At 42.1% G+C, this 19954-nt stretch overlaps 3 protein-coding genes across 5 annotated transcripts in view; 2 read left to right on the top strand and 1 right to left on the bottom strand.

The window, feature by feature from the left end:
• Positions 1-20: 20 nt before the first annotated feature.
• Positions 21-2869, bottom strand: LOC124054028 (transcription termination factor 2, mitochondrial-like). 2 transcript variants are annotated; one of them, XM_046379679.1, is made up of 2 exons: positions 2733-2869; positions 21-1926 (listed from the first exon to the last, which is right to left on the bottom strand). In XM_046379679.1, exon 2 carries the CDS (start codon positions 1907-1909, stop codon positions 770-772), a length of 1140 nt encoding a protein of 379 aa, XP_046235635.1. In that variant the 5' UTR covers positions 1910-1926; positions 2733-2869; the 3' UTR covers positions 21-769. The 2 variants fall into 2 exon arrangements, with proteins under 2 accessions (XP_046235635.1, XP_046235634.1); XM_046379678.1 differs by lacking the exon at positions 2733-2869 and adding an exon at positions 2421-2702.
• Positions 2800-19954, top strand: part of LOC124054021 (liprin-beta-1-like) — an 86908-nt gene continuing 69753 nt past the window's right edge. The window contains exons 1-2 of one of the 2 annotated variants that reach the window (XM_046379663.1): positions 2800-2933; positions 3734-3829. The gene's annotated coding sequence lies outside the window, so the exon portion shown is untranslated. Of the gene's footprint in view, positions 3068-3733; positions 3830-19954 lie in introns of both variants that reach the window. The other variant, XM_046379664.1, reaches the window with a different exon arrangement.
• On the top strand, positions 6365-8203 carry tnnt2c (troponin T2c, cardiac). The gene has a single exon (XM_046379682.1). It carries the CDS (start codon positions 6605-6607, stop codon positions 7463-7465), a length of 861 nt encoding a protein of 286 aa, XP_046235638.1. The 5' UTR covers positions 6365-6604; the 3' UTR covers positions 7466-8203.

Raw genomic sequence — 19954 nt, 5'->3', positions numbered from 1 at the left:
TGAGCTATCAAGTCATTGTGAAAAGGCAACAGGAATACACAACCTTCATATCATGGTCCCCCCCCCCAACCGCATAATCCCCCAATAAATGTACCACTGGAGAGAACTGCTTCACTTGCTTCGTGTTTCTTCTTGATGTGCTTGTTTAATTAAAACTGGGTTAAATATACCAATGGCTCAGTCTGTTCTTTGAAGCTTAAATGTTGAAAACTGTCAAATTATAATGGATTTTGGACTTTGGGGGTGACGTCCAGTGAAATAAGCGTGAGCGGTGAAACACATTTAAATGAAACCTAAATGACAGTTTGTTCTCACGTGACTTTTGTGCTGGAGCCACTGAGAAGAAAAGAAGCTTTTGACGCTTCTTCAAATTTAGAAACCCAAAAATACAAAGTTAGACATGGTATTTATTGCTCGTTCGGGTAACACGAGCTTGTTACTTAACAGTACTAAATCTTGGTTTACAAGAGTGACAGGCAACATTTGGCACATATTTCCATGTCTCACTGTTTCAGTGTTTGTCAGTACATCCCTCAACCTATTATAAAATACATAACATTATTTCAAAAAACTGAGCAAGATTTCAAAACAATCACACCGTCATATTCACAAGGACCCTGACGAAGGCCTCACACTGAAACATCAGTTTAATAATGAAGTTGTTCTAAATTCTACAGGCACAGCATTGCTGGAGGTCTAGTGTTTCAGACTGCCTTCCTTCTTCATGCATCTTGCGCTAAGGTGAAATTGTGAGCCCCGTCTCTGACATTCAGTCCTCAGCAGATCTGAGAGGAGCCACGGGGTTAAAGAGCGGCCGCTGCTGCCTGAGCTGCAGCTTGCCATAACTCATCTCAAAGTCTTTCTTAGTTCCCACAATAACATCCAGGCTGCCAGACTGCACATGATACCCATAGGAGGCAAGCTTCTGGATGCGATAAAGCACGATTTGCGTGGTGAGCTCGAGGACATTTGGAGATTCCTTCACCTGCTCCATGCTCACTCCAACATCCATCAGTCCTTGGAATCGCCCTGCCAGGATGGGTAGTGAGTAGTACAAAATGGCCGGGCAAAGGAGAACTACTTGCTTGAGTTCGTCCTTGGAGCAGTCCAAAGCCCCCTCAATGTAGGCCAGCGCCTGCTGCATGGCCTTCGGCTGCAGCTCTGAGATGGAGGCTCTGAGCCTCGAGACCAGGCTGAGGAGCTCCTCTGTGGTGAAGCCCTGCTCCCTCAGGAAGCCCAGACTGTCCCTCCAGGCTTCAGCTGGCCGCAGTAGGATGTACGGGTTCTGGCTGAGGAGCTTCTGCAGCCAGAGGCGTAGGTTGCCCTCATCGCCGCCCAAGTCCAGGTAGGTCTCCCTCAGAGTCTGGATGACCTCTTGGTTCAGCTTCACGGGTCGACTGAAGCTCTGTGGGGCGCAGGCCATCAGTTTGCCGATGATCCTCTTGCTGAGGCGCAGACTCTGGAGGTAAAGGATGTTGGCCCGTTGGTTGTCGTGTTGCGTTAATGTGAAGAAAGAAGCAGGGAACTTCTCAATGATACTCATCAGTTCGTGTTCGTTGGGGCACACGGACACCCAAAGGTCTCGCTGGGCGGTCACGTCCTCCGGCCGACACAGGACAGCTTCAGGGTGAGTCTCCAGGATGCGAGCGATCACTGGTGTGTCCGCACCCATGTCCCTCAGCAGGTCGGCGGTTTCGGACACATACGCAGAGCTCTCACACAGAACCCAGCCCTTGAACTTGCGTACCTTTCGGATGTCCACAGACAGTTTGTAGAGGGAGTCAACAGTTTGCTGGTTCTCCGGTCTTTTTGTGGGTGAACTCACTGTGGAGGCAGGGGCAAAGGGAGGCAGGAGGAGCCTTGTCCTCCGGCAGTAGGTGCACAAGGAGGCAGTGGTGACCCTGAGCATTGTCGACTGTAGTGGATCTGCAGGAACAACAAAGAAAATCTGTAGGTAAGTAATTCTCTACAAACTGTGTACAAAACCTATATTAGGATTCAAACATGATGTTCTCAAGGATTCAAGGAGCTTTATTGTCATTTCACATATGTTAAAAACATGAGGTGAAAGGAAATTCGTTTCCTTTGTCCCAATATATGCCCAATAACATATATAAAGAAATATGCAAAATAACTAGAAATATAAAACAGTAAACAGCAGTATAAAAGTACAGACTATAAAGGTATACAGTATAAACAGAATAAAGCATAAACAATGAAATGTCCTGTACCATTTGAGGTAGTGTGCAAATGGAGTTGAGGTGGCATATTGTGCAAAAGTCAGATTAATATTATCATTTAAACTACTTTATCTACTCTCGGTAGTTTACTAGTTAGTAAGTACAATATTTGCCTCTGAACTGTGACGGAGTACAAGTTGCATGAAATCAAAATACTCCAGTAAAGTTGCCTACAATTACCCAGAATTTGCCATGAGAAGCCCGTGCAGTACTTGAGTAAATGTATTGTAGTCACAGTCCACCACTGCATGTACGTGAACCAGCAGAAAATAGTGTAGAGTTGCCGTTGCTGTTAAAATACATGAGTAAGTGAACACAGGGAACACCGTGTCCTGCCTGCAGGGGAACACTAACATGTTACATGTAAGACCAGCGCCCACAGCTGCGCACAAGACACATTAAAATCACGCTTATGCGTAATGACAGAACAAATAAGCACACAGACAATGTCTCATTATGTGAAATGAAAAATAGTAAAGCGGGTTATTTTACCAGTGTCTGCGCCCTGCAGGCGGAGGACTCTGCTTTCATAACATGGGAGGAAGAGCTGGGCGGAGACGCATGAGAGGTATGCGGGGAGCCTGCAGCCCGCGGGGAGGCGTTGCTTCACATCCAGGCCCGCCTATCGTCCGTCGCCTCATGCGCCTCATTACCCCGACCCTCCCCTCACAGACACCTTCATGAGTTTAAAAGGTAAAATGACGCCATACTGAAGTTATATTCAGTTACTTAACTGCAAATGTCAGAGCGAAAAATTGCTCGCCGCGGGTTTGTGTTTCAGTCATCTGTTAGCTGAAGCTAAACTATGAGCTAACACAAGCTAGCAGGTGAGGATTCACAGCCTGGCGTTAATTAGTGTCACACCCCTAGTTTATATTAGCTACACTGCGGCAAATAGCAGGACATGAATGGGTAACCTTACAGTAATTAACAGGCTAGCTGTTAGATAAACACGCTGCCTCCTGTGAGGTCTTAAAAGAGTTGGAAAACTGATTAAACGTTAGCAACGCAAAGCTAGTTAGCTTAATTGGCTGCTAAATGTTTTGTTTGGGACCGTGGATCAGCAGCAGAGCAAACGTAGTCAACATGATTTTATCATCTCAGTACTCAAAGGATTTATCTGATTTTATGATAACTGCTCATGAAGGTGATTGTAAACTGATGGGATGTTAGACTCTTGTTTTAAATCTGTTTGGGGAACAGCACTCAGCGCTGTTACATCAACAGCTCTGCAGGAAATCCTGCCCTCATACTTGAAGTAGTTCTTGAGTGATCACTGATTCAGTTTCTGGGTTTTGGATGGTGCAGTGTGTGTTTGTGCTGTTGTTGTTGTGTATTGTGTTGTACTGACGGGTGTTTCTATGTGGTGCACAAAATGGGATAATTTTTCAGTTTTATAAATTTTATACATGCAACACTGAGGTCTGTGGGACCCCAAACATGAATGAAATGAAGTCAACACAAGGGTTAAAGCAAAGGTTTTCTTTTGATAGCACACAGGAAACTCTAGCAGAGGAAGAAGAAGAAGATGGGACCTGTTGGTGATAAAGCTGCAAATTCACTCCTGCCTTCAGTGTGTGTTGTGATGGGTGAGTAAACAGGGATTTTTATTTGTCTGCTCCTTTTCTATTTGTGTTTTCAGTGGATTTATAAGGTAAGATAAGAACTTTATTGATCAAAAGAATTACTGAACATTGGCTAATTGCAAGAAAGAAATTTCCCAGTGGGAATCAATTTAATTTCAATTTTGAATTAGGAAATGGCAGAAGAGCTGTTTTCTCGACAGCTTCTTGCACCATAAGTTGAATATTACCAGTCTGTTTGTCTTAATTAGTATGAACAAATTAATGTCTTTAATCAGACAGGAATGACGATTTACTGTAAAGAAAACTGAGAAGAAATACTGAGACACACTTAACTGTACTGCACACTTTTGACCAGAAGGGGTCACTGTGCACTGAGGCAGTTTAAACTGCTTCTTTTCAAGAACTGTAAAAACCTTTATTGTCTAAGAAAAGGTTTAACTCACTGATTTAACCTGAGGAAAAACACTGGTTTGATTTATTTATTCTGAATGCTGGTTTCTTTTTTATATTAAACAACTTCAATTTTGTAAAAGATGTCAACCTCACAGAGTACCTCCTTACTGTTTTTCTGAGCTTTATGGCAGATGCAGTTTCAGTTTTCAACATACACGAATTTTAGTGTATCACTCTATTTGTTGAGCGGTGTGAAACAGCAGAGGGTGTTGCTATATATAGTCGTCATTTGTTGCCTTTCTTTGCTGATGGACACAGTTGTCCCTTGCCGCCAGCGACCGAGAGTGCCTTCATTATACTGGAACCACCTGCTGTCCTCATGTTGTGCGCAGGCATGTTTTAGTGGAGCCCAGTCCACTGGGGGATGAGACGGACGTGGGATATTCTCAGAGGCATTAAGATTTGTTTTTTGGTCCTCTAACGCCACCCAGTCGGCGCTCCAGAACGTTTATGTTACTGAAATTGAACCCCCTGGAGTTAATGTGTTGTCTGCCTCATACAAGTGCAGCGGGATAACAGTGGAAGCCTAAGGAGGCACCTGGAACAGTTTAATTGGGATTCTCAGACGCTACAGAGCGTCGGTTATCTCATCTTCTAAAAACTGCATTCGTCTTTTTCCACTGATAACTCAAGACTCGGGGACTCAAATTCTTGACATCAGCATTTAAATGTTGCAGCGTGGGAGCAATTACACTTTAATCCACTCAATGCTGAAAGCTTGAAAGCCTCCAATAGCAAGAATGTTTTAATTACATTCCAAAGTGGAGACGAGTCCTGGGCAGTAAAGCCCATCTTCCATGTCGCTGTTTGTATTTGTAGTGCTCAGTGTTGCTTTTATTAACAGAAGTAATTGTTGGTATACGAATACCAATATTTCAGGTCACTGACTGCTATAATAAAAATAACTTTACAAAGTGCTTGACAAATGAAGAGAAAGAAATCATAAATCCTTTGGAAGTACATTTACTCAAGTATTGTGCACAAGTACACATTCGAGGTACCTGTAGTTTACTTGAGTAGTTTAATTTTATGCATCTTTATGCTTTTAGTCCACTGCGTCTCAGAGGGATTTTTTCATGACCTTCCTGTTTAGTGAAAAATGTTAATCTTCATATTTGGTGATTTTGAGTTTTGTTTTTCTCTTCATCTTTTTTTGATAAGCTGAAGGATAAAGTCTTTCTTTGTGAGTTGAGGAAAACTGGGCTCAGTCTTAAATAGCCAGCAGCAAAATGCACCATACACATGAATGCAGCAGTAATCCAAACACATCAGGTAAAATAGTGAAATGCTGACAGGGAGCGTTTTACCGCACAGTGAGTACTTTTACTTTTGATACTTTAAGTAAATTTAGCTGATGATATTGGCATAAGGTTTGTATACTTTTCCCACCGCTGGAAATAACTTCTTGGTGTGTTTATGCTCCAGGATATCCAAGCTAAAGACTCATTTTGGAGAAAGTCACAGCTGTGTATCCGTGACGAATTAGAGAGTTGTCCAAATTGATGCCGCTGTGAAACATCGATAGACTTGATTAGTTGTGGTTCATTTTTTCTCTCTTTATCCTCCATATTTCCGCTTCCACGTCTTTGACTCTTGTCAGCGCCAGAGACTCAGTAGGCCTTTAAAAGTATGGATGTTAGTTGTTCAGGATGAATCAAGAATCAGCTTTTATTGGCAGTATATGTGTTTTTACATGCACACACTGAATTTGTCTTCTGCATTTGACTCATCCTTAGTTGAACACACATGCAACACCCAGCAAATTACATGCAGTGAAACACACACAGGAACAGTTTGCTGCCACTGTCAGGCGCCCGGGGAACAAATTGGGGGTTAAGTGCCTTGCTCAAGGGCATATCAGCCAACTAATGGGGGGGTGGGGACATTTTTCTCATTAATCACTCCACCACACCCAAATATACTACTATACGATACTGGCACAAGTATGTGTGTGCATCTGTTGTGCATCTGAAATAGTCTCTCATCTTGTCCTTACAAAGGAATGAGGAGCGCTGCAGGGAGTAGAGAAGGGTTGGGTGGTGGGGTGGTGGAGTTGGGAGGGGGGCCTATCGGGGGGTGTGTGTGTATGTGTGGTTGACAAGACTTGGTGAGGAGAAAATAGACTACTCCATCTGTCTCAAAATCTGCCCTGCTGCTGACCTACACTCTGGAGACTTTGCTCAGCCTGTGGTCACATGGTGAGGGCAAACCCTTAAAAGCTCCCCAAGCTGCCGGAGAAGCCCGTCATCTCTTGTGTGAAAGACACCAGCTGGTCTTGGTGTTCGTCCTGCTTTCTCTTCCCTGGAAAGCCTCCCAGGTACCACCATGTCAGACATTGAGGAGATTGTGGAGGAGTACGAGGAGGAGGAAGAGGAGCAGCAGGAGGAGGAGGAGGAGGAGGTGAATGAGGAGGAAGAAGTGGCTGAAGAGGAGGAAGAGAACCAGACTGATGAAACGGAGAAGAAAGAAGAACAGGCAGAGGAGACTGAGCATGAGGAGGAGTCCAAACCGCGGCATAAGACAACTTACGTGCCAAATATTGCTCCTCCAAAGCTCCCCGATGGTGAGAAAGTGGATTTCGATGACCTGCACCGCAAGAGACTGGAAAAGGATTTCAACGACCTCCAGACGCTGATCGAGTCGCATTTTTCCACCCGCCAGAAAGAGGAGGAAGAGCTGGTGGCGCTGCGAAACCGCATCGAACGCCGTCGGTCCGACAGAGCGGAACAACAGCGAGTCCGCGCCGAGCAGGATCGTGAACGCCAAGCGCGTCTGGCCGAGGAGAGGGCGAGGCGTGAGGAGGAGGCAGCCAAAGTGCGTGCTGAGGAGGAGGCAAAGAAGAAGAAGATCTTCTCCAACAAGTCCTTTGGCAGCTACCTGCAGAAGGTGGACCAGAAGAAGGGCAAGAAGCTGACGGCACGAGAGGAGAAGAAGAAGGCCCTGATGGAGCGCCGGAAGCCACTGAACATCGACCATCTGAACCAGGAGAAGCTGGCCGAGAAGGCGCAGGACCTCTGGCAGTGGCTCCACCAGCTGCACGCAGAGAAGTTCGAGCTGGCTGAAAAGCTCAAGAGGCAGAAGTACGACATCTACGTCCTGCGAAACCGAGTCAGTGACCACCAGAGGGGCTCCAAAGCTTCCAAGACGTCCCGCGGGGCCAAGGGCAAGTCTGGCTCCTGGAAGTGAGGGCCACTTCATCACAACTGGACAGCCAAGTTGTTTCTGGACTATTTGGTTCCCGTTTCCAGCATGTATTGTAAAATTTTGTTTGTCTGATTGTTCTGACTTTGTGATGCTGGTGTCCACCTTTCCACAAGCTGTGTTAGAAGACTTTGTTTCACTATTCCACTAGAGTACACTTTATAGTTGATTTATCCTCGCATACCGACAGTATGTTCACCTGTAGTGTTGTTAAGGATTTGTTTCTTTGTCCTTAATATTGAAATTTGTCATCAAGGGTTCAAAAGTCCTCAGATGAGGTCCCAAATTTCACTTGTTTCCAATAAATCAGCACATTTCAATATTTAAAATGTAAGAGCGAAGTGACGTTATTTTCATGACTGATCAAGTTATTCTTCACTCTAACTCAAACTTGAGAAACCTCTTGAAACTCATCACCGCATGCTGAAAAAGGCAGCTCGCAGGCAGAATTGTTCACTTTTTTTGTTGCAATGCTTGATTAAATGACTGTTAGAGCTGCGTGGGTGGGGCTCTGTTATCTAACAGGTGTTTGCACAGCTGACTTTTTAAGGAGCTAATTTAGTCCCTGAGGCTCAGGACCGACAGTTTAAGCCTGCAGTGTTTTTAGCAAAAAGGCCCAACTGTTGACTGGGAGGTCAAGCCTACGACCCCAAGAGTCTGCACAAGTTTTACAGAGAGGTGTTTGGTGCCTTTGAGGTACTTTACTGAACTCAGATCATGTTCTCCAATATGCCCCCCCGCCCCATTCTTTTGGCTATAAAGACTTATCTTTCTGGGACTTATAAATGAAATGAGAATGTTTAAAAGTCTGTTTATGCACTTATCTGCACAAACAGAAAGTCCCAGAAAAGTAATTTAAAAGACAAATTTCCACTAGCTGGTGAAACAATTAAAAACAAAGCTTCTTTTTTTCTGTTTCTTTTGACTCTTTTTTCATTAATCAACTCAAGATTCTAGTAAACAAAATTTCAAGGTTTTTTTTGTTGTTGTTTTTATCTAATCAAAATTAACATCCTTTGGATTAATGTGTTGGCAGTATGTTCCCCGCATCCTTACAGATGTTTCATCTGTATCTTTATGAACACAACTGTCCTCATTTTTGGCTTAGAAGAACAACATTTAATTTAAAATTCTAACATGCAAATATGCTTTAAAAAATTACAAAATTGTTTTTTAAAAATCCAATCTGTATGTAGATTTAATCCAGTTGGATCACTGAACTGCTCCACCTGGTTCAATGTACAAAACATCCTCTCAGTTTGTTGTAGAGCAGAAATACCATTCAGTTTTAGGTTAAATAAGTGTCAAAGCAGTGACGCATGATGGCCACTAGGTGGTACTAGAACACCAAATTGTAACAGACTGCTTTTTGTACACACACTTATGGGGGAAAAGTGTCCTATCCAACTAAATGCTGTATGCCTGCAATTCATATTTATGTAATTAAGTAAATTATACTGTTGCCTCAGGGCAGCCAAGTTTCTACGCATCATTGATGTGGTTATATTCAGTAATTTGTAAGCCACAAAGAAAAACTCAAAATATGTAACTGAACAGTTGGTTTATTTATTCGATTTATTATTCTTGTCTTTGTCCGTTCATTCATGAGTTATATTAAAGATGTTCCGCCAGGCTTTCTTCATGCACAGCGGGGGAAATGCGCTCTTTACCAACAGAAAGTCGCTGAACTGCAAAGTACAGGAACATTTCTCATCCCTGCGGCTTTTTGGATTGTCAGTCAGGCTTGGACTGTGGCTGCCATACTGCTGTTTTTCCTCTCGTGGTAGTGACAAGCCATTAAAGCCTTCCAGACACAGTAGTATGCCAACAGGTTACCATAGAGACTGCGATCAGGTCTCTACAGCCCCCTGCAGCCTCAACACGCCCGCCTGCACATACACACCCTGCCTCTTCAGCTTAAAGGTGGGCTTCTGTATTGATGATCTCCTGAAAAATGTCTGACTCGACAACATCGGGGCATACCGGTGCATCGGTCAGCTACGAGCGTCACATCGGGGAACAAGATGTTCCCAAACCTCTGCTGCTGCGGTGCATTTGATAACAAGTTGTTTCTGGTGTTTCATGCCTACTACTGCTTGTGTCCACTCATGAAAAAGGCTGTGTGTGTGTGTGTGTGTGTGTGTGTGTGTGTGTGTGTGACAAAAAGGGGGGGGGGTGCCAGGATCAGCAGCTGCGGGCCCATTGGGGGGAGTTGTCTGCTCATTAGTACCCAGCAGAGACCTGAGGATAATGTAAGTACTGCCTGATTGACAGTTCCTGGGCCACACTTTCAACTCTGCCCGGGAATCTATTATCTGCTTCAGTTATTCATGTTCCTCCATGTTTGTTCTCTGCAAAAAGTGATCCTTTACCGTCAAACAGGATTAAAAATCTGGACCGCAATTGTGTCCAGTGATTTTAATCTGGGGGAAAAAAATAAGATGCCAAATCTACTACTAGATGATGGAAGCTAATATCTTGAAGAGAAGATTAAACCCAAGCCGGCGTTCTTGGTTGAAGTTACTGTCTTTAAGCGGCAGCTAAGTAATGCTCCATAGTTAGCATAAACCTTGGCGAGGGAAATATTGGCATGGTCATATTCAGAGGATCCCTTGACTTCTCAGCTCAAGATATCTGAATGAAAACTTCTTCTGTGGACACCCACTCATCCCTCCTTTACAGGCATGTCCACTTTATGCTAAACCCATGCAGTTTTTTTGCATACAAAAACTGATGAATATGAATAAACCTGCATACCGGCGTCTCAGAATGGGGTGTGACTGGAAAGCTGAGACTCGATGTTATTCATATGTGATGATGTAAGTCCCCATCGTGGTGAGACCATTTTGCTGAAACTTGACCTCCGTGTTAAATGACTTATTGTTTCCGCTACGATAATCACAGCCTCGTAAAAATATTGATCTCATAACGTGGGGCAAAATGGACATTGAAGAAGGAAACTGGATTTATATTCCTGAGTTTGCCACAAAAAGAAAGGTCCTAATAAATGCTGCTTTTGAGTGTGCGTTTTTCAGCTTCCTGTGGATGTTTTCTGTCGCTAACTGGCAAAAAGTAGTGCTTTGATCTCATTGTAATTTCCTTCAACAATTTCAATAAAAAAATATGATTTCAGATTTCGCATGCCTGGTTAGGATCACAGAGAGCAATTTATTCTACTGTTCAACAGGTGGCTGAAGCACATTTCCTGTCCCTCTTAAGAGGATTATTATTTCTTTGTATTGCAGAAATAAGAGTTCTCATTCATGAAGGAAGAAGGTGACTGACAACAAGCTGCTTGTAGGTGTCTTTTAGATTTGTGGTTTTATTAGTTGATTTTCACCCAGTGCAGACATAATTACAAAAATAAATATATGGACACATAAAAGACTCTAACCAGAGTATAAACAGCATCTGGTCGGTGTGGCTGTCTGTGTGTAAATGCAGCCATGAAGGACCCAAACAACACAAGTGATGGCTTTCTTGATTCAGTTGTAATGTCTAAATTTCCCATATGTGCCTCTATTTAACTCCAGAGTAGTCAGCGTAATAGCTGTCAAGAGCCTGTGAGATGTAGTAGCTCACGGTTCCTATTAATTATTCACGATTTTCCTTAATTAGAGTTAAATTAGATTATGCCTGTTGGTAAGCACCATGAGAGATAAAAACCCATTTACATTTACAGGCTCGTTCGCTCTGCCATGCGCTTCAGGGTTTTCCATTTTTATTCTCACATTTCTGTTTTCTCTTGTTTGGGTGAAAACATTGCATTTACATCCTCTGACAGCAAAGAGAAACGTGTGTTTATGATGCAGTGAAACTGGCAGAGATATGATGAAGTAACAACAAACAAAAGCTTTTCACATGAAGTTCTCTTGTGGGGTAAATCAAAAATTAAGACAAAAAAAAACGTCCAATGAAAAGATGATTATACGACATACAGTCTTCTATAAATCCTCTAACATTACACATTTTGGATCAGTGGTGGAAAGTAACTAAGTACATTAAATCAAGGGCTCTAGTTAAGTACAATTTTACACATTACTTGAATATTTCCATTTTCATTAAAAAAAAAAAAAACTCCACTACACTGAAAAGATTAAGATTTTGCGCAAAAAATATACAATGACGTTATAAAATACAGCTCATTGTTAGAGAAGAAAGCAGGGCTGCAACTGATGAATATTTTCACATTGTTTAAGTCTGTTGAGTAGTCTGTGACTTGAGTGTTTAGTCTATAAAATGTCAGAAAATAATGAAAAGTGTCAAATCACAAGGTGACGTCTCAGGGGATGTCTTCTAAATGTTGGTCCATAACACAAAAATACTTTGTTTATAATAATATAAAAAAGAGGAAAAACTGCAAATCCTTACGTCAGAGAAGCCCTGAGGTCCAATATCACCTCTTTTAGCTCTGGTTTTGACCTCCACCAGCTTCTGACTATTTAGCTGCTCAATGGTCCACGATGTTCACTGGTCACCTGCTAACTCTGTCTGTGTGCTGTGAAAACAGCTGCCTGTTGCAGCTGCCAACAATGTTATGAGAGAAGTGAGAGTGAAGTTTTGATTATAGCTCCTTCAGTGTTACACTTACATGTTTTTACTTCAGTAAACTTTTGAATTCATGACTTTCACTTTTAATCTTCCACCGCCGACTGGATTTAAATTGGCACATGAATCACTTCAGTGTTGATAAATGGTTTTCGTTCGTACAGTGCTTTTAGTCGTGATGATCACTCAAAGTGGCTTTACAACACGGTTCAGCGTTTACCCATTTCGGTGGCAGAGGCCGCCATGTAAGGTGCCACCTGCTCATCGGCAGCGACACTTCGACATGTGGGGATTCAACGGCCGACCTTCTGATTACTGAGCTACAGCCAGTTAACTGAAGTGATTAGTGTAACGCCTATTATATTGCTAATTAGGCAAAGAATTGGGTACTCAGGTAATAATCATGGGGTGATTTTTGCCACGACACCTTTTTAAAGTAGGAGTAAATTCACAAGTTAAATAAGAATTAAAAACAATAAAAGTCACAGGTGAACCTGTTTTTGTTGTTGTTGTTTTTCTTTTTTTCTCTTTCTGGTAGGTGGCTTCTCTCCTTTATGGCAAACAGACTTTAGTGTGTTGTCCTATTATAAACACACACATACACCACTGGGGGAAGCAGCTTTGAGAAATGCTCGAGCTCCATCTCTCTGGATGCCTTTAGCCTGTGGATAAATTAGCCTGCCCTGGAGACAGTGTCGTTTGGGCTTATCTCCAACCTCCTCCAAATTGAGGTGGGAGTTGGTAGCAGCCAGAGGTATAAAGGAGATTTAGGCTATCCGACAGGGCATTAATCTCTGCACCTCCTCAGCATCCTGCAAGTTTTCGAGGCCCGATCCCTCTGGCCATATAAAGATTTTACGTCGCCATGCATCCTATCAGCACCTCACTGCGAGCCTTTGAGACTGAGTTCATGAGTACATTTAGTGTCTGTCTGTGCTGGGATGTATCTATCAGTCTATTATATAGTCCAGATGAAAATAGCAACAGTGGATCTTTAATTACTGTGACACATAAACAGACTCTTTTAAGTGGAGGCTCAGTCTGAAGATTCTGCTTGTGCTGTGATCACTGCTGCTGCTTAATTAAAACTATTTGCTCTGATGTCTTATGAAAAACTGATGTGATTACCTTCTGAAGAAGACTGGTGACTAAAGATTGGTATCTTGAGCTTCTTTGAAGAGTAGTCTTTCTGTCCCCAGGTCTTCCCTTAACGTAGCTACCATATGTGAACATCATACTGTATCTTTATTCTATTGTCCCCAAGGGAAACCGGCCTTGGTTATTAAAAATAGATCAGAAAATATACTGTTTGTATATACAGTACATTGTAACCAGTCCTTAGAGACCAAAAAAATCCAGATTTACAACTTGTGTTTAGGTTTAGAAATGTTCAGCCGTAGCTCCAGGTTTTCATTCACTTCCTTTAGTGGGCGGTTTTGCCTGACCTTTATGCGTGTCTCAGAGATGACATGCAGATTACATTGTTCACCCACATCTTACATGCCTGCTTTTTTATGTTTTGCCAACCTCTGCCTTCTTCTGCATTTAAAGTGTTGAGCTAAAGAGATAAAAGGAAAAACTGAATACAGAGAGTTTTTCTCTCAACTCGGCTGGTCAAGGCTGATCTCAGTTCACTAAGAACACGGATCTGTTTGAGGTTTTTGCCTATTTAAAAGGCAGTGTTTTTATGTTGAGTCTATAAATTAAAGTGTATGGTTTAGATCTGCTCTATATGAAAAGTGTCACAAGATAACTTTTGTTGTGATTTGGTTTCTTGTATACATGAAACTGACTTGATTGAGTGAAAGACTTACTGAAAAATTGTAAGCGAGCAATAGTTTTGACTGTTCAAATCTGATCTGTAGTTTTCAGTATCTTTGCTTGTGCTTGTCATTAGTTTAATCAAAAGGAGATCTTTCTTATCTTCTTTACTGTCAGAAAGGATAAACCAACAGCTCTTCACAGAGCACACGGAGATTAGAGAAAAGATAAGCATAATTTTGTTTGATCAGATTTTAAGCTTTAAGGTCTAAGATCCTACCTGGGCAGTCATCTCATCTCCTGACTTTTTATCATAGTTGGCAGAGGAGCTTCCTTTCCTGAAATCAGTGATTACAGAATTTTCACTAAAGAAAGTTGATGCTCTTACATCATGTTCCTGTTTGCGCTCAATAATGGCACTCATGCCCGTTTAAAGTGTGAGAAATGCAGATGTACAGGACTGTGGGATGATGTACTGCTGCAGAATAGACAGGGCCTTTGAGTGAGTCATTCTGAGTGTGTGTGAGTGTGTACACAGGCGTGCATATTTTGTCGTGTATCGCAGGGAAACACTATAAATACAAACTCATGCAGTTACCTAACAGCTTTCTGGCGGCGGCGCCCACAAACACATTGTAAGGACACAGGTCAAAACTATGACTCACCACTGGAGTGGAGGAGCTCAGGCTGTTCATTCATGGAAAGAGAGCTCAAATACAATACTGACATCACACATCTGCTGGCTGCTGTTAGCACATGTTTCAAGGTATCGGCTTGGAAATACTGCGGAGTTCACAAAGTGACATATTTACAAGTGCTCTGGGCCTGATCGTGCATTAAAATCAACACTAAGCCACAACTGATAGGTTGTCAGTGTCTGTTGGGTTTATGAGGTAGTGGTGTGTGGGAAGCAATAGCTAATATATGTGTTTGAGATGAGGATTTAAAGTAAAACCTTGAAACAGCAAAATGTCTCTCACTGCTTTGATTAACTCCACTTCTAATTTGAAAAGTCTCAAGTTGTTTGTTCAGATCTGGAGATCAGATGGCTCTAATGAGGGGGCTAAAGATTGTTTTGATAGACTGCACTGCAATCTGTTGATTTCAAACTCCAGTAATTATCTGTTGTGGTAATCTCTCATCACTTAATTTTGCAAGCAGCATGGCTTTATGTTTAACAAATGTTGGTTTGTTGGCCTGTCAGCCTTCTATTTTGGCCCAAATTAAAATATGTGGTCAACTGCTGGATGGATTGCCATGACATTTGGTATAATTATGTTTCCCTGTTTATGAATTGCAATAACTGGCGAGCTCATGATTTTGCATCTAGATTTTCCTGTACTTGATTACCAAATGCCTGCAAAACTGATGAGAGTCCCACCAGCCTCTGCTGAGCGTCTTCAGTCTTTTTATGCCTGCTAAACATCATTAAATTAACATTCTCTTTATGAGGATCTTACGATGAAGGGCACAACCATACCAGCCTCATATTCATGTTCCATGACTGCAAACGATGAAAAACAAGCTCTTCACCTTGGAACTTGTATCCATTTCATCCATTTACAGCGAGAATTGGCTGCAAACTTTCTGTAATAAATTCTTTTTATGTTATGATTCTAAATTGTGGGGAGTTACAGAATGTGTCGGCAATTTCTTTGCTATTTGCGAGTTGCAAATTACGAGTCTGCCGGGGATTAATCAAGCACAACAGTAGACCTGAAAACAACATTTCTGTGTGCTTGTTTGTCTGTGTGCAATGCTTGTCCCCGTGTAGTCAGTGGAAGACATCTGACGTCTGCGTCTGTATTCATGTGTTCTCATCTGGCAAATGCTTCCCAGCATGCCCCTGCCCACCTGCATCATTTGGACGTCGGATGTGTCTCGGGTTATGAATCGACGCACTGCTGGATGAGCCATACCTGTGACGGAATGTGCGGCATCTGATAAACGGCTGCATTTAGATTCAAGCTCACATCCTCCGCTGCGTCCTCTCTGTCTCCCGAGTGATTCATGCCGACTCCTCCACCTCTGCTCGCGATGTAAATCAGCAGAGCAGCTGGAGTGGCCTGTCGGTGTAGACCCTCCTCACTGCAACCTGTTATTACCACATCTTCCTGCCACTGTGACGGCGCTGATAATAGTACCGCTGCTCACACCTGTTGCAGCCACAGTGAAGCCTCTTGTATCCCATCTCAGTGGCGCTCACGATGTCTTAATTACCATCTTCAGAATAATTTGGAAACAGGGCTTAATGCATGTCTGAGTCAGAGGGTAGAAGAGCCAAATGGAGCAGCAGAAATGATCTCACAGGAGAGAAAGTCATTAAGAGGCCTGGAAAAGCTTTACTCTTTATCTCTGTCAGTGTGAGGATGCTCACTGGGATTAATTGTCTTTTCATCTGGATAGTGAGACAAAGACATCTGTGTGTTATGCTGTAATATCTTACTGGAGGTATATGTGGATTCAAAAATATGCGCATTGCAGGTGTACAACAACTGCTTTTTGGATGCATTCCTTGGACTTTAAAGCCAGATTTGGTGGTCCCTCCTCAGCTGTGAACAAACATCCACTTCTCTGAGGTTTATTCTGTTCACCGGCCCTCCTCCACTGTGGTAGCAGTTGTCACACACAGTAGAGTGAGCAGAACTGCTCTGCTATTTTCCATGGAGAATATAATGCCAGTCACCAGAATGGCAAATACCATATTTAACATTTCTGGAAGGGAGATGAGATTAGAAATGGCCACAAGTGACTAATTATAACCAGGAGTTAATGTCAGCCTTATACTGTTTCTTGCTATCTCCTGCCTTCTCTTAGTCTCTTAGTCTTACTCTTCACACCTCTGCCTGGCTTCTTCTCCATCATAGTGGTGGCTGGGGCTTATGGGTATCGTAGTATTCAGACTGTTTCAAACTCAGACATAAGCAAAACCCTGATTTGAGATTTATGAGCCATACATATATCTCATATATGAGATTTACCATACATATGAGATTTATTTTCGCAGTAAAATTTAGCATTAAAGTAGGAATACAAAATACCAGCAGCTCCTTGAAAATTTTGAATGTAATTATTACAATACTTGTGCTTCAGGGGCACATAAACATTCACACTTTAAGGTTCCACTACGGGTCTTAATATGAATCCACATGGTGTTTATTCATGAGTTGGACGTTTCTGTCAAGACAAATCAATTGAAGCAGGGAAAATAATGAGAGAAGATTCCTGTGCTCTTACCCATGGGGTAAAACATCTATTTATAACCACATACATCAATACATTTCCCCTTCGTGTCGCCTCTGTGTAATCCTTCATAAAGCAAGCTTTCATCTCCTCTCTACTGGAGATGGTGCGGGTTTGTTCCAGCAAGGAGCACTTGACACGTAGCAGCTTCAGTTTCGTTTTCTTGATGTTTTATATGCTTGAAGGGGTTATACTCACAGCTATTTAAAGAGGATGCTAACTGGGCAATTTATTCTAAGGATTAGATACAATTAAATTCTACAAGGAGCTCCTTGATTAAAACTCAGCCACTGCTAAACATCCTTAAACACCTGACAAGATCAAAAACCCTCTACTAAAAAGCCTCCAGGCAAGATAAGTCAACCTCTCAGTTCTAATGCATTATTCACCCTGTATACCAAGACAGGAGAGGACTGCTAATGTCAGATCAGTGCCCAGATGCAGATGAGGTTCTGATGCTCTGCCAGACAGAGGAATCATTAAGCAACCACAGGGCTGCGTCTGACTCTTGACAGATGTTCCATGATGTTGTGGGGGGGTTGAATTCACCCCATGAAGATGACCTTACCAATCAGGTATTACAGAACACCTCAGCTCTTTTGGGAATTTAATTGAAAATTGGCCGTGTCTTTGTATTCAGTACTTTATCTGATACTATAGTCGTACATCATTTTTCAGCATATTTGCTGGCAATATTTTACGCCATGAATTTTATATTTAAATTACGTAGTCGAGCCCCTAGCAGATGCATTTATAGGATGAACACGTGCCTGGCAGCCATGAATTGTTTCAGTGGAGACACCAAGGGCCATAAAAACGACCGTTAGGCTGTAATGGGTTGTGGCATTACATAACTGTCTCTCCATTTACCCCTTTAAGTGTAATCGTTCCTAGAATAGAACTGGCCACCGGTCCTTCACGTTTAATGAGTTCACCTTTGACCTACTGTATCCAACCCGCCGTGAAAAAACGAGCTGTGATAAATCAGTCTGTGCACACTGATATCTTAAGCCACGAGCACTGCTGTCTGGGAAATATGGCAAATACACACATCTGTAATATCAGGCAGATATGATAGTAATACTTGGACTTAATTAATAATAGGAATCAAATCTAAATTTCCAGAGTGCTGAATATGTTTGATTAAATTTTATCATCTTGGCATCACTGAGGCCCTTTGATAAGCCTGTGATGGATAATTAAAGGTCTTACAAGGCGCCATTATTCAAAACAAGACACGTCTTCAAAGAGTAGAATTTGAAAGAAGCTCTCATCTGTATTTTACATTTTCTGTGTTGATAATTTGGAATTGGGATTTATAATTTCCGCCCAAACAACAGCTAATTCATAATGTTGACATGAGCCATGAGGCCAGTCCCAGTCTCTTTCACAGAGCAGTGGTGTTAAATACCCAGCAGAAATAGGCAATCAGGAAATGACAAAGCCTTAATCATATGCATCACCACATGGAGCTATTAGCCCTTGCTAACTAAAGATACAACTCCACTCTAAATATCAGTTTCGCGTTCAGCGAGTGGGCAGCTTTCATTGCCAAGGAAACTAATGCAGCATCCTGCTTTTGTCTGTTTCTGTCCAATATTGTGGATCAAAAGGAAGTTGTGCTGCATGTCACGCTGCACGAGAGATCAAAATGTTCTCTTCATGTTTCACCATCAAACAGCGCAGGATGAGAAAGAGGCGACCATCACGCCTTTTTATTCTGTCTTGAAGTTCTTGAAAGCATCTCACAAACTCAGGGCCTTGTATGGCCAGTGGGTTGGTGTTAGCTGTGGTTGAAGGAGGCTGCATGGTGCCAAGCATCCTCAGAGAAAATAACAAGTGTTTAGAGACAGAGTGCTACCTTACTTAACCAGTTGAGCTCTGTTTTTATTCTGCATGTTAAATCTACTGCTTGTAATGACTACAAGATGAAACATGGCATTCATGGGAGAAGCTAACAAATGTTGTCTTTCTACCACTTCGTTTTCATGCTGTTCGGCACTCTGAAGGAGTCAGAGATGCTTGAGTCTGAGTAATTATGCCATTTTAAATGCAGACAACACTTCTGCACTCCAGTGAAAGGGAAGTTATTGACAGCATGCTATGAAGCCACTAACAATTGGCTGGCATCAGACAACACTGAAAGAAAAAAAAGCAGTGCAGGAAAAGCCTAATATGCCTGACAGAGCTGTAATTGAACAGGCTCTTATCGATTGACAGTGCGTTCGTTCTGTCCACCGTAGGAAGCAGGTGTGGAGCGTTCAGCGAGGGAACACAGACTGAATGTGAATTGAATCCTTTGCTTTGCTTTATTTGTTGTTGTCGAGTGTTGACGTGTTTGTTCACTATAAACAACAAATTCTCCAACAGCACTGATGTTAGCTGTAGCTAGCTAACAATACAATGTGTGTGTGTGTTGTGGTCAGTTTCGAAGGTTAACAGGAAGCTGTGATTTTCTGTTATCTTACCCTATACCTTGTATAGCTTTGGGATAAATGTGAATTTACAACTCAGCTTTTAACAAATGTTATTCTTCTTGACTTCAAAGTTAACATAATTGTAAATTGTTCATCTTACTTGCCAGATGACACTTGGGGTTGGTTAAGTTCGCATTTGAACCAATACTGGTACTTTCGTACAGTCTTGAGTTCAGTTTTCACGAACTAAACAAGTGTGTAGGTCAGGACACGCTCAGTGGTTTCATTGTTCATCACGTTTAGCTAATGTCATCCAAGACTTTGAAAAAAGCTAATTTATTTCAAAAACATTTTAACCAGTCAGCCAATTAATTACATGAAGATGTCAACTAAATTTTTAATGCCTGACTTAAAGTTGCTAGCAGGGAAAAGTGGTCCAACTCATTTAGTGATAATGTATGCAGTTAGCAAATTTTGTTTAAAAAAGTTTGATAAAAAAATATTA

This window comes from Scatophagus argus, chromosome 22 (assembly GCF_020382885.2).
Source record: "Scatophagus argus isolate fScaArg1 chromosome 22, fScaArg1.pri, whole genome shotgun sequence".
In the NCBI taxonomy this organism is placed as follows: Eukaryota; Metazoa; Chordata; class Actinopteri; family Scatophagidae; genus Scatophagus; species Scatophagus argus.
Note: the sequence above shows the minus strand (reverse complement) of the source record. Positions and strands in the feature narration are given on the sequence as shown.

Bases quoted from the DNA above. Each gene is read 5' to 3' on its own strand.
- tnnt2c (XM_046379682.1), top strand. From the start codon at position 6,605: ATGTCAGACATTGAGGAGATTGTGGAGGAGTACGAGGAGGAGGAAGAG.
- LOC124054028 (XM_046379678.1), bottom strand. From the start codon at position 2,490: ATGCAGTGGTGGACTGTGACTACAATACATTTACTCAAGTACTGCACG. The intron at 1,927-2,420 runs GTAATTGTAGGC...TTGTTCCTGCAG, and splicing joins CTTCTCATGGCAAATTCTGG to ATCCACTACAGTCGACAATG.